Here is a 14,048-nt window from a genome sequence, read left to right on the forward strand (position 1 = left end):
TCTCCCCCCCCCCTTTTCTTATGAAAGTTCTCTCCATCTCCTTTTCAGTGCCTTGGTTTCTCCTTCATTGTGATTTTTTCTTCTTTTTCTTTCCCATCTTTGTCTGAGCCTTCTTTCTTGTTGCCTGTAAGCCTGATCCATTACAGTTTATAGGTAGCACTTACCAAGCAAGAATTCTCAGTGAGAAGTTGGGATAACTTTAACATTAAGGACGTGCTTTGTAGGTGCTTCATGCATCATTCATGTTGAAACTCACTTTGTCTCTGCAGCATAATTTAGTATTCTCTTCAGCCAGTGCATTATTTCTTCTTTATCAAAAGTGTTCTCATGTGTGTCTGTAACCACTCTGCTGCCTAGTATGTGCCCTAGACAAGCTGCAAAAAAAAAAGGAATGATGTATTCAGTGAAAAGGCACTTTTTTTTGGTTTGGACCATCTGCTGGTGAAATGTTCCTATCACTAAAATCTCTTCCACATAAGGAAACTGACCCATCCCTGTTTACTTGTCAGTGACTGATGTCCTCAAACAGGGACATGACCATTTTTAAGACTGCTACAGAAAGTGGTGTTAGATGCTTTGAGAATTACTTTGTCCCATGTCTACTAACAGTGAATTCATTTTTAAGCCAGTACAGTAAGACCTTTGCTGACTGTTGCCAACAATGAATCACTTTCATATCATAGAAGGAACCTTAAGAAATGCTTCAACCCAGCAGAAATATCTTGTTCATAATCACTCCCTAGATTCTCATTTCTTCTGTTAGTGGTAGTGGATTTTGCACCTTCCTAAATCATCTCTGACTCATGTCATTGCATACACATACCTTTATTTCTCTCTGTGCACCATTATGTATATACCAAAAGACAGCCAAAGAGTTCAAGGGCTTCTAGAATATGCATCAGGCAGAGCAAGGTAGTGGTTAGAGAATTGGGGTCTATATTTAGTTTTGCCTGTGGCTTCTCATAAAAGGCTAATGAGATTATTTAGGTGAATAAATCCAAGTATGGAATTAGGTATTTAAACACACATATAGTGGGAGCATGGCCAAATTTTCAGGAATGCTTAATTCCCAAAATTTCATTGATAGCAACAGAATCTGCTATTGTTCAGACCCTTTTGAATTCAAACCAATTTACATAGATAACAAAGACAAATAAGCATTAGTATCTAAGTTTGAAAATATCCACCATGCATTGTTTTTCCTTCAATTGCTGGGGAAAAAAAAAAAAAGCATTCTTTTCCCCCTTTTCCCCATGGTTTCATAATGTGCTTATATATCCTGAAGTGATAGGTGATGTGTGAAAGCAACAAGTCTGTCTGTATAAAGTCATACATTTTAATATAAGGAAAACCCTAGTGACTAAAAGAAAAAAGAGTTATACTTGAAAATTAAAGTTAGTAGCAGATGTGGAATGCCCCTAGCATTAGGCTAGCCTTTTAGCCAAGAGAAAAGCTAGTTCACTGATGTCTGTAGGTGGTAGAATCCCATCATGACATGACTCCTGTTTCGTGACTCCCGCCAAAAACCAAGATATGTCAGGGAATTCTAGCTATGCCCAGTGTCTACATTGACTTATAGAGGATTCAAGAGGAAAACAGCATCCATTGAAAAATTAATTGAGCTTAACTTTGTTTCTTTCTATTGCTATTTTCATAAAAGCCTGGGAGGTATGGGATAGCTTCAGAGACTTTAATGGCAATTCTTATCTTTCAGGCATCGGATCTCAAAATCAAAGTTTAGGTAAGTAAAACTGACTTTTGCTTTTCCTTCTTTCCACTAGTTTTGTTCCTTTGTGAAGTAGTTTACTCCTGCATCTGTGGGGCACAGTGGTGATTCTAGGAGATACTGCCAAACTTTTCAGATTTTAGTCAGTCATCTACCAAAAATCAAGTTCCTTTTTCTTACTTTCATACTGAAATAAGGCACAGGGACTACCAAAAGTATTTCACTTAGAAGTACCTATCTGATTGCTACCTACATATCTCAACCCATAAAATAGAAAAGCAGAAGAAAAAAAGTTCAACCACATAATTATACTACATCCATCAACATCAACCCTGTTGGCTCAAGGTTCTCTTTCCTACACTTTGTTGCATTACTCTGGTTTGCTTGATTGTAAATCTTTCAACTGATGGGGTTTGCATCTTATTTGTGAAATTCTCCCTCTCACCATGGGACATGTGGAGTTTTTCTGGTGGTATTTGTTTTTCTGTTCACTTAAACTTTCTGAAAACGTGAAGCAGTCCCTAGGTGGTCATCTGTGGGTTTCCACTGGAAAGGCTGACTGAATTCATGGAACTTGCCTGTTGAGGTCCCAGTCCATTTCTACCTCTTCAGTAGGAGCCCAGCTGCCTCCACAACTCTGAATTCAAAGTCAGTTTTATAAAAAATTAAATTAATTTTCAGAATAACTGGAACAAGTAAGCAACTCTGTCCTTCAGCCTACGTAAATAATGAACAGTTATGTAAATTCAGGAATGCATATATGCATACATACTGCCTATATGCATCCCTGTGTGGAGTTGCACACATGATCACATTCCTACAATCCATGGATTTATTTGTATGGAGGTCTAAGCACAAAAAACACTTGTATCATCACATGGTCATGTGCATACACACTTATGCACATGTACACAGAAAAGCATGTGGGATTGCTAATGATTTGATGACAACATGAATGTCTAAGTGTTGTGCCCATTTTGAAAGTTAGGAAGATCATTTCTTGTCCCAAATCCACTGCAAAACACACAACACTTATTAAATGTTTGTGCTAGCTAGACTGGGTGTCTTTGTAAACTGCATAGCTAAAACAGCCTGAATTTGACTACCTGATCAAATGTTCTTGCAAATTTTTGGCCAGTGTGTAATGTTCATGTTGCCCGGCTTTAGTTTGTATAGATGCTGAACTCTGACCTCAAGCATGGCCATAGTTGATTACTGGAAATAATATGTAAAAGAAGACTAGCCAAGAAAAGTTCTCTCTTCCTGTAATGTTGTATACATGTGTGTCTCTAAAGAGACACATGCATGCACATTCACACACCTATATGTATGCAATATCTATATAAAACTATTAGATTTATTATACAGTGGCAAGTGTTGCCTGGAAACTGGTTGCTATGCAAGTTAAATTCTGAAGAGTAGGAGGTGTGTAATTAGCTTTAAATATCTTCTGTGGTTAGTAATTACCCTCAGAAATCAGTGACACAAGGGGATGTGTTCATGGAAGGAAAACTTTAAAAGGTCTGTTGATTAGCAAATGGTATCCTTAGTTCCAGGCATGAAGGTGAGATGCTGAGGTCCCCTAAGTTTTGTTTTTCTGCTCAGAGTTAGCCCTCATATTAGGCTTACTCCCAAACATTGCTGAATGTTGGAAATGCTCCATGGATTTTATTTGACCTCACCTCCCCAAGGACTTAATTTAAAGGTCCATGGTATATAGTTAGTATCTTTTCATTGATTATCCTGAGGCTGGGCAAGGTCCCATTGCAGGCCACAAGCATTAAATACAAGAGTAATAATTATTTTTGTGGGAACTGGGCTAAAAAAAGCTCTCAGGGTAGCTGTGATGGATGTCTTAGCTTAAGACATTGCTTGAAGATGTTTATTCACCCCAAAATGTTGCAAATTGGCTTAAGACTAACTTTATTCCTATAGCTAAAGGAAGGATGATCACAACTGTCGACTCAGACAAGAATGAAAGAACGTTTCTCAGGGTGAACTTTGAAGTTATTCTCTACCACTCTTGAACAATAAATCAAGACTAGAGTCTCTCTTGACAGAGATTTGTAATAGCGTAGGGATCCCTATCTGAAAATAACTTTTCCTTTTCCAATTTTTCAAGTCGCTACTGGCGCCGATGGAATCGATTCTGCAGAAGAAAGTGCCGTGCCGCTGTCAAGTCCAATGTTTTCTACTGGTTGGTGATCTTCCTCGTGTTTCTCAACACCCTTACCATTGCCTCTGAACACTACAACCAGCCAGACTGGCTCACGGAGGTCCAAGGTGAGGAGATTCTGATGGTTCTGTTTATTGTGGTCAGTGTCAAAAAAGGAGGCTGAGGGAGGAGCTGATGCATCAGACCACACAATGTAAAAGGAGCATACGCAGCTCCAAATACTCCTCTGTCTGTCGAGGATCTTTAAAAATACAACAAAATATCTGCTTACAATGGGAGAAGTTTCAGGGGAAAAGTAAGTTCCTCATTTCCAGCCAAAGCAGTCGTCCACTGGATTTCCAATTTATGGATAGCTACTGGGGGCCACAGGTTCTCCAAGGTTTCCCCTGAAAGGGCATTTATGATAAATTCTAGTTACCAGGGAGGTGAGGAAGAGTGATTTGTAAAGTTCTGTCTGCAGAACAGTTGAATCCTCACTGGAGGTGAGAGCAGCTGAAAGGCTTAATTAAGCAACAGTAGGTAGCACAGCAGCTCTTCTATTCCCACTCTCATCTGCAGATGACAAGTGTGATGGGAGGTTGTGCACAGGAAGGCATGTCCCTGCCATGAAGGTTCTGTGGTTGTGTAATACACCACAGCTGTATGTGCGATACATAAGAATCACTGTAAGCATCTTTGTAAAACATTTCTGTGAATGACATGCCCATGCTTTTGAAGTCCATTCTTTGACACAAGTTTATATGAGGTTAACCTTTCAGACTGATCCCAGAAGGGGTTTCTTACAGGCAGGGGCCAACAGTTAGCTGTGATCGTCTTTTGACTAATTTTCATTAATCTGTTTCTGTTTGTTTTTTGTAAGACACTGCCAATAAGGTGCTGCTAGCTCTTTTCACGGCAGAAATGCTGCTGAAGATGTACAGCCTTGGTCTCCAGGCCTATTTTGTGTCCCTCTTCAACCGCTTTGACTGTTTCATTGTGTGTGGAGGAATCCTGGAAACGATTCTGGTTGAGACAAAGATCATGTCACCACTGGGCATTTCGGTGTTGAGATGTGTTCGACTCCTAAGAATATTTAAAATCACAAGGTACTTCTGTGCTTCTTTGGGAATGAAGGAGGGCTACTGCTCAATGCACAACATATATAGGTACAAGTCACTCACATCCCTGTTTTTTCACTTTTTCTACCACTAATTGGGTAGTGAGAGTGCTAGGTTGACAGTCCTCATCTTCTGAAGTCTGTGGCAGGATGGGAAGGGCTGTATAGACTGGATACCCCTGATGCAAATGGTAAGGATTGGTGAGAAGTCTGGCATAGGGGGCTGGAGATGCCTGATATCATGCAGATAGTTCAACTGAAATCTGGAAGGGTAACGTGAGCTTAGGCTCTTATAGTTCCCTACAAAAGACAAAGTGAAAACAAAACAGCATGTAGCCTTGTGACCTTGTTGCTTTATGGTGTCAGAGAGGAGCCTGAAGAATTACTTTCAGCCAAAACGACATTCGGCTGAGGAGCCCATGCCAGCTCCAGCAGACTCAACAGTGGCCTGAGTGGGAGATAGTGTCAACAGCAGCAGCTATGGGCAAAGGATGTTGCCAGCCCTTCTCATTCAGAGGAGTCCAGCATGAAGCAGCAACTTTATGAAGAAAACAAACTTTTCAAGATTCCAGTCTCCCCTCTTTTTCCTTTTCCTTCTTTCTCCTCTCCCTGTGCATAAAGATGCAGGGGTGTCTATTAAACAGTCACTGCTTCCTGCAGTCAGGTGCCTCCAAAACACCAGCTCGGTTTGGCAGGATTTTTTCGCTGTGAGGGGAGGTTGTAGGAGAGATCAGCTCCCAGTTTACCCAGATGAGAGCTCTTGGAATCAGTCTATGCAAATGCTCACACGAAGCAGACCAGGGTTTGCCTTTTCCTATGTGGGCACCGGTCAGCACCTTATAAAAAGCTTGACTGAGGTGGTGAAAGAGTGCATTTTCTGCAAGCTCAACTGTGAAGATGTCTCTAGAATTGCTATAAACTCCTCCAAAGGAAATTTCTGACAAATTTGAGATAAAAAACACAGCACAGAAGAAAAACAGGACCAGAACTGGAAGACAGTCAAGATGGCAATGCTGAAGGGCAGGAAAAAAATCAGACTTGGACTTGTGCATCATACAAGATTTAGCGTTAAAGCTTCTGAGCCTCAACTCTTTGGCAGGGTGGATGGTTTTCAGGGTCAGATGGCAGAGACAGAAAATCAGTTTACAGTTTCAAAGAGAGAGGCCAAAGCAAACCTACAACTATTAAAAAAGAAAAAAAGGTGGTCTGATTAGACTTGTGATCATAGAAGAGGGAAAAACGTTCCAGCTAACAAGAGTTTCCAGCAAGAAAGGCATCTTTCCCTTTTCGGAAATAGTGGCTATCTCTGGTCTGGTGACTGTTTTTCCTGGATCTTTGGGTCTGAAAGCTATCATCACTGAGTGCCAGGCCTGGTTTCTGAGGAAACCAGTAGCTGTTTCAGGCATTGGGTAATCAGATACACTCAGGGCAACATACCAATAGCTATAAAAGCATAAGCTTCAACATAGCATCCTGGAGAGGTCATTGTTTTTTCAGGACAGTTCTCCACTCCTACACAAAATACATAATCTATCTAAGAGAATTCTTTAATAGAAAGGCAAATGCTGGAAGAATATCATTAATACTTTAGGAAGCTTGAGCTATTGGAGTACTCAAATATTCCTAAACCTTCTGGCAGAGATGCAATGTTCAAACCAACCAGCAGTAGGACTAGTTATATTTACTTTCATTCTGCAGCAGAACTAAAATACAATTTTGCATGGAAGTAAATGTTACCTGGAATATGTCTCCTGCAATTTATACATAGGTCTATGTGTAAAGCACAGAGCTGAGGAATAACTCATAATGAATAATGTATTGATCAGATTTTGCCTTCTTTCCTGTTCCTAAAATATTGGCAAGTAGGTTGCAGTAGTCTCAGATTTATCTGTGGTTTTTAATTATTCATAATTTTCTTCATGATTTTTCCCCTCCGTGGGTGAAGTTCACCCTCATGTGGAAGGCCCTAGCACAAACCTCCAAAGCTGTATTTCAGGCCCACTCATGTCTTACTTCAGGAGAGAATATTCTGGCATTAAAGCAAAGCTTTTACCTCTGATGTTGTCCATTAAAATACAAATTTTTCCATTATTCACTGAGCTCTAAATACAATGATGATTTATTGACGACCTTATCAATGCTGGTGGAATACACCACTGAATGCAATGGTAATACAAAAAGATACAATCCTAGAGAGCTGGGAAGGGTACAAGGGATGACAGTGTAATGTTTTATGTTGAATATATATTCATGGGGACAAATGGTGGAGATGGAAATAGTGATAATCAAGGGCATTAAAAAGGCACAAAGCAGGAAAAAGTGCTCTCATGAGACTATAGCAGTAGGTAGACTAATCTTTATATATTTGTATGGAATATCTGTGGTAAACACCAAGCACAAATTCTGGGTGTGTCAAGATGATAAGCTTCTAGGAAAAACACAAATACAGCTCCCTAATATAATAGAAACAAATAAAGACACCATCAGATGAACAATGCATCATTTTAGAAACCACATTTAGAATTTCAAGAGCTAACATTTCTTCTGAAATTGTAAATACTCTTCAGAATCATTTAGTCTTGTACAACAGACGAGCAGACAATATAATCTGTTTGGTTTATTCTCCCTTATTTTTACAGGGCTGTGCAGAAAGTCCCCCTTTACTGTGAGAAGACAAATTATTTTCTCTTTATAAATAGCCCCTTACTGCTTTCTAAATCCCTGTATTTAGTCCTTTATACTTAAAAAATAGATCAACTTATTTGCAACAGGATATTGAAATTTGATATTTTATACCTAATCCTGCCACTGGGTATGTCACTGTTAACTGTAGGGAAGAGAGACAGAGCACCTTTTTTTTGTACCTGCTTTCAAAGTGGTTTTATATTGGATGAACAGTGTGGGAAGCTTTCCTACAATGAGACTGCCAGCTGTTGCTACTGTTTTAAGCTCTGCATCTGTGATGGCCAGTATCATAAAGACATAGTGGAAGGCAATAGGAAGGAGAGAGAAGAGAATAAAAGAACACATTAAGTTCTGATCCAGTTCTGCAATTGATTTTTGTGTGAGATGTTGAACACACCATTTAACTTCTCTGCATCATTCCTCCATTTTGAAACAGGGATCATAATCACGTCCTACTCACTGGGGTTTTGCAGTGCCTCATTCACTGGCATCTTCAAGGGTCTGAGGCCTGCAAGTAGGAGATGTTAAGAAGCACATTCATTTCCCTAGAACTCTGAGGCAACAGCAGGGCTTTCTCTGGTACCTCCCATTATATGCCGCCTGGTCCAAAACCTCTGATTCCATCCAGAAGTACCATGAGATTTATTGTAACTGTTTTTTTCTTTGTAGTATATTAACCTAAGAGGACAAAGAATAGTGAGACACTTTGTCTTTGTCGGGGCTTCAACCATTCCTGACTTAAAAGCCTCGTGTTTCACTGAGTAACTCCACATCTCACTTTGAGGGGGTTTTCTGCAACCACCTAACGTGACAGATGGTAACCTCAGGTCAGGCTTCTGGGACACTAAGATAAGACAATTGTTATTTTCACATCCTAGTCAAGTCAAGCCTTCCTTATCATCTCCTTTTTCCTTTTTCTCTCTCCACCCCACCCCTCCCCTCCCCCGCCCCCGGGTTGTTTACTTTTCTAATGGTGCAGTATTTCTATCTAGCACTCAGTACACAGACAAAACAGCACTAATCTTATCACCAGGTCATCTCAGTTAATTGCTTTAAGTTTGATGCTACATAAGAATCTGAATCTTGGGTATCGACACATTTGTAAGAAATGCAGACCTGATAAAAGTCTGCAAAGTTGCGCTCTGAGATAGCAAGGCATTTAGGCTTAAAGTGAGACACTGAGACTATTCCGATGTGTAACACTTTATGCCTCTTAAGGGCACTGTAGAAAGACCTAGAAAATGTGTGTCCTGGTTGACATTGGAGGACTTGGAGAGATATTCTGGACTCCATTGATTTCTGGTTTAAGGATGCTAAACTCAGGCGAGTTTCATCAGAAATGCATTTTTCCCTTTTCCTGTGTCACTCTCCTTTCCTCTCAAAGTGTGAAAGTATGTGAGCTGTAAGCATAAACGCAAATACAGGGAGCTGTTACATTGCACATTCAGTGTAGATATTTGTTGGCACTGAGCCCACAGCTTCCATGCCCTTACCTTTGCTCTGTAGTTTTTCATTGCTCATCTCTTTAATTGCAGTTAAACCTTAAAGCATTCTAGTTTTCTCTGAAGTGCTGAAACTGGGCTGGAGGGAAAACATCACAGTTGTCTTTGAAGCTCAGTCCTTGGAGATGAACCAGTTGCTGAACTGCAGAGGACATGACGGTGTCCCTCTGCAGATCAAGATTGCTAACCTTCATAAAATGATTGGGCTGCTCAAACATTCCTGTCTTCCATGGGACAAAAAAAAATCTTCTTTTACACTGACATTTTAAAAATATTAATTTAACTGGGATTTTAAGAACCCTTGTCTCTAACGACTACATTACCTTCAGAAAAAGTTTATACGTCAAAGGATCAGGCTTCCTCAAAGGACCGAGAGCACTAGATATGTCTGGCATCCTTCTCAAGTGGAACTTTTGTCTCTGAGGAAAGAAATACAGCTAGAAATTCAGAATTCTCTAAGGAAAGAAAGGTTCGGTGTTATGGGCTTTGGGAGAAGGGAGTGGAGGACGTTGGCCATGGTGGAATCACAAAGCACGGTGGTAGGCCACATGAGATGGAAGAAAGACTTAGAGATCACAGGCAAACATTACTGGCTTGATGACCTGTGAAAGCTGTTGAAACTTGCTAGTAATGTGCATTTAAAAGGAGGTGATTGGAAGATGACAGCTAATCTTCAGTCCAGTCTGAAAGCTCTGTCAAACTCAAAACTGCATAAAAGAGAAGTGGTAATGACCAGCTAAGCGGTAGACTAGGAATGGTTGAGCAGATGCAAGATTGAAGTGGAAGCTGCTTCATGGGTGATGTGGTGGATTCTTTAGCAATTTTTTCTAAAGCCTTTTTCCAACACATGGCTACTCTGCAGGCTGGCAAAGAATGCAAGCAAACTGACATGCTGTGGCAGAGCATGCTGCTGGCATCTCTTTGAACCCTAAAGTGAAACACAAGGGCCGGAAGATCCTTTCTCTGTATCATACATCAGTCTGATGTGAGCATAAACCTGAATACACTGGGAGAACAGGTCTCAGCCATTCTATCTCTTGAATGAAGCCCTTCCAAAACATTCTGTAGCCTGTTTGAGGAAGTATAGTGGGTTTGATATCCAAAAACAGTAGTGATGGTGTACTTTTCCAAGAGCAAAGGAGACTTTATGGATGTAGATCTGGAGTCTTAGGGTCCATGTAAAATGACCTTTAATACCTTTCTCATTCCTCTCAATCCCAGAAAGCTTAGCAACCTCTATCTGTGAGTGAGCCCAAGCACATACACACACACCAGATTTTGGACAAGTTTGTATTTGCATCCAAACTGTTTCCTCATCTGCTCTTGTTAGTTATTATAGGCCATTCTCTGGAGTGAGGTATTCTGACTGCCATAACATCTGTGAGTGTTGTAATGGGGCTGGTTAGAATGTAACTCACTGAAGCAGCAAGAACTAATCACCGTATATTGATATAAGATTTGCAGAGCCTTAGATGGAGAGTGCTGCAATAATATTCTGGGTGTGCATATGGGGTGGGAGGTGGAGGGAATTGTGTATGTACACGTGTGGTAGTAAAATTACTCATTAGCTGCAGCAGGTCTCATTATCTTAGGGAAGCACATCAATGATTCACTGCTTAACAGGGTGTTTGGAAATGCCTGCTTATACACAGAAGCAGCCTGAACCAATATCCTGTGCAGTCCATGAGCACCTGTCTTGGATTGAAGGAATTTTAACTGCCTCTATTTTCTCTCCCAGATACTGGAACTCCCTGAGTAACCTTGTGGCTTCACTCCTGAATTCAGTTCGCTCCATTGCCTCCCTGTTGCTGCTTCTCTTCCTCTTCATTATCATCTTCTCACTCCTGGGGATGCAGCTCTTTGGGGGCAAGTTTAACTTTGATGAGATGCAGACCAGGAGGAGTACCTTTGACAATTTCCCCCAGTCTCTCCTCACTGTGTTTCAGGTAAGGGCAAGAGTGGTCCCAATGGGGCCAACACATTGTGTTTACATGGGGTGAGACAGAGAGCAGGTCCTGCACCCTTCGCCTGCAGCCTGACAGTCCCCAAGATAGGACATCAGGCTAACAGCTCCAGGAGCAAGGTGCCATGCTGTGCTGCCAGCACAGAGGTATTCCCTCCCAAAGTGGGGAACCAAAGCTAAAGCCTCTGTGTGTAGCAGGGCCACCAGGTATTAGCAGGGTAGGACAAGAGAATGGCCATTGCCATGTCCCAGGGCAGCACCTGCATGCCAAAGCCCAACCCTGCAGCTGTCCTCCCTCCTCCTACAATACTGAGGGACAAATATCTGCTCACAGCACCAAAGAAGTAATCAAATGGCCTTTAAGCTGACTGCAGTTTTGGGAGTGATCAACCAAGAGATCAGGATCATGACTTCATGTGCAAGGTGAAGGGAAGTGGTGGCAGGAAGGGCTGTGCTGAGGGCTGACTTCAGTGCGACAGGTTGTGCAGCCTGTCTGAAGCAAGACGTGTGGGAGGGAAATGCCTGGAAGAGATGGGGAGACTTGAACAGAGTTGTCTGGGAGAGCCCTTTGGCTTCAGCCATCATCTTCAAGGGGACATCTGGGCTTTTTTTGGACTTTGAGCACAGGTCCTCATTGCATTCTCCTTGTTCTGTTTTTTTTAATTATTTTCTAGATGGACACAGTCAGAGTCTCCAACCATCCTGGGGGAGGGGGTGTTCTCTAGAATAGTAGATATCTTTATGTTAATGGGGTTTTCAAATTCTCTGTGTGGTCTAACACTGTATCCCTTATTGGTGGGAATGTGTCATTTAGATCCTGACTGGGGAGGACTGGAATTCGGTGATGTATGATGGGATCATGGCTTATGGCGGCCCCTCTTTTCCAGGAATGTTGGTCTGTATTTACTTCATCATCCTCTTCATCTGTGGAAACTGTATCCTTTGATGCTACTTTTTTCTCCAAGTGGGGCTGAATTTAAAGCCACCCTTTACTACTTTGTTATGTTAGAAAATAATGAATTTCATACCTTATATTTTTACCTTTTCCCTAGGTCTTTCCCTTTGGTTTTGCATTGCTGAAAGTTAAACAAGTTTGTTTAATTTTAGCTAGTACTAAGGCATATAAACAGTTGTAAGAGCTAGCGATGTGCCAGTTCCTCATGCTAACTTTTATTTAGTATCTTTACATGTATAGTGTTTTTATTTTTCATTGCTCTTAATTTTCTCATAGTTTTTTCTTTCCTGCCTTCCTCAGAAACTAATCTCTGTGTGTACCTACTGTACTTACTGCATATTTTTGCTTTAATTGCCTTTTCAGTAATATGTTCCATGTGCTTTTGTCCAAGCCTTATGTGGAATAAAAATATGTATAATCTACAATATGCTATATACAAATGCTGTAATAGGAGTAACATATGTTTGACATAATTGATTTATATGAGATCATATATTAATTCATATATAAACTAACAGGAGCCATGTTCCATTTCAGTTACTGCAATCTGTGTGTTCTTCAAACAGAAAATCATGTGCTCTGTTATCTTCCAGCCTGTGCTGGTGTTAAGTGACTTCAGTTCTCTCTGTCTTCAAGGTGAAGTGAGGGCACTGTACATATCCCAGGAGGTACAAAGCACATTGCAGGATTAGGCTGCGAGTGTCTTTTCACAGGAATTTGCATATAACATAGAGCTATGATTCTGTTCCATATCTCAGTTTGCTCCAAATTTGTTCTGTGTTTAGTTTCTGATTCGCTAATAAATGGCCCTCTTGTGTCAGAGTTGACATTTCTTTTAATACTGATTCTTCTATAAAGCCACCTTGTAGTCTCACCTCACCTATTCTGGCCTTTCCTCATAATTCAGATCTCTTAAACCCTGCTATTTGACATTCCAGTTGACCTGCATGCCCTCCCTTCAAAGTGAAATGGTACAATTCCACTTATCTAAAGGTCGAGGTAGACAATCTGCCTGACAGCTTTAAAAAAGCTACAATCTGGATCTCCTTGTGAACTGCAGAGGGAAATGTGAGCAAGCTCTACATGCTGGCTGACTTTGGAGCCATTAGACCTTGGAGCCCAGGAAGCAGAGTGACTGTATTTCCAGACTAAGCCTTGAACTGGGGTCTACTTAGAAGTTATCATGGTGTAATAAGACCAACTCTCAAGAAATTTATAAAAGAATCTGATATTCAGGTTTATAATATGAGCTCTGAACACTGACTGGCAAGACAACAAAACAGTTGTGATTCCTTGCCCTTGAGCTACATGGGCATGACTGGCCATGCATGTGCTCTCTGCTAGGAGGCGGCAGAGTTGTCAGCTCAACCCTTCAATGTCCAGACTAAATGATTTTCTTTTTGGTTGCCTCAGAAATGCTAATGAGAGTGCTATGCCTGCTGTCTATAAAATCCACTCATGTCTGTGGGAATACCTATAATGAGGTTGTTCAACTCAAGTACATAGGCCAAAACTGGAAAGACCAGGTGCCTCCTGGTATGAGGCTCTTAAATATAAGTGCTTTAATAAAAGTAACCTAAGCTGTCAAAGATGCAAAGCATTCAGTGCTCCCCTTATCTTCAGTGGGATTTGTTCCACAAAGTGAGACTTTTGGGAAATTGGAAACTAAAATATAAGTCTGGACTTAGATGTTTTATATCAGTCGTTCTGTTGTGAAATTTTGGCAACCCCAGGTAGTGTGTTAGCCATTTGGATGGAGGGTGTAGGTTTGTGCATGCTGGATATGCACATCCTGAATATTTGTGTGAAATGGAAGTTTGGAAAAACCAAGAGATCTGATGACAGGTTGCTAAAAATTTTCAGTTAAGAAACCTTTGGCATAATGTTGTTCTGCAGTTTTCAAAGCCTGTTTCCTTTAAGTAGCACACAAACAGATATCCTGCTG

General features: G+C 40.9%; 1 protein-coding gene across 1 annotated transcript in view; it reads left to right on the forward strand.

Moving 5' to 3' along the window:
* The window catches only part of LOC104164139 (voltage-dependent L-type calcium channel subunit alpha-1C), a 96,128-nt gene that overhangs the window by 7,470 nt on the left and 74,610 nt on the right, over nt 1-14,048 (forward strand). Inside the window, exons 2-6 of the mRNA XM_009703374.1 lie at nt 1,715-1,741; nt 3,849-4,009; nt 4,762-4,987; nt 10,924-11,131; nt 11,963-12,090. Coding sequence (XP_009701676.1) covers nt 1,715-1,741; nt 3,849-4,009; nt 4,762-4,987; nt 10,924-11,131; nt 11,963-12,090 — 750 coding nt within the window. The remainder of the gene's footprint in view (nt 1-1,714; nt 1,742-3,848; nt 4,010-4,761; nt 4,988-10,923; nt 11,132-11,962; nt 12,091-14,048) is intronic.

Source organism: Cariama cristata, unplaced genomic scaffold (genome assembly GCF_000690535.1).
Source record: "Cariama cristata isolate BGI_N322 unplaced genomic scaffold, ASM69053v1 scaffold9067, whole genome shotgun sequence".
NCBI classification, from domain to species: domain Eukaryota; kingdom Metazoa; phylum Chordata; class Aves; order Cariamiformes; family Cariamidae; genus Cariama; species Cariama cristata.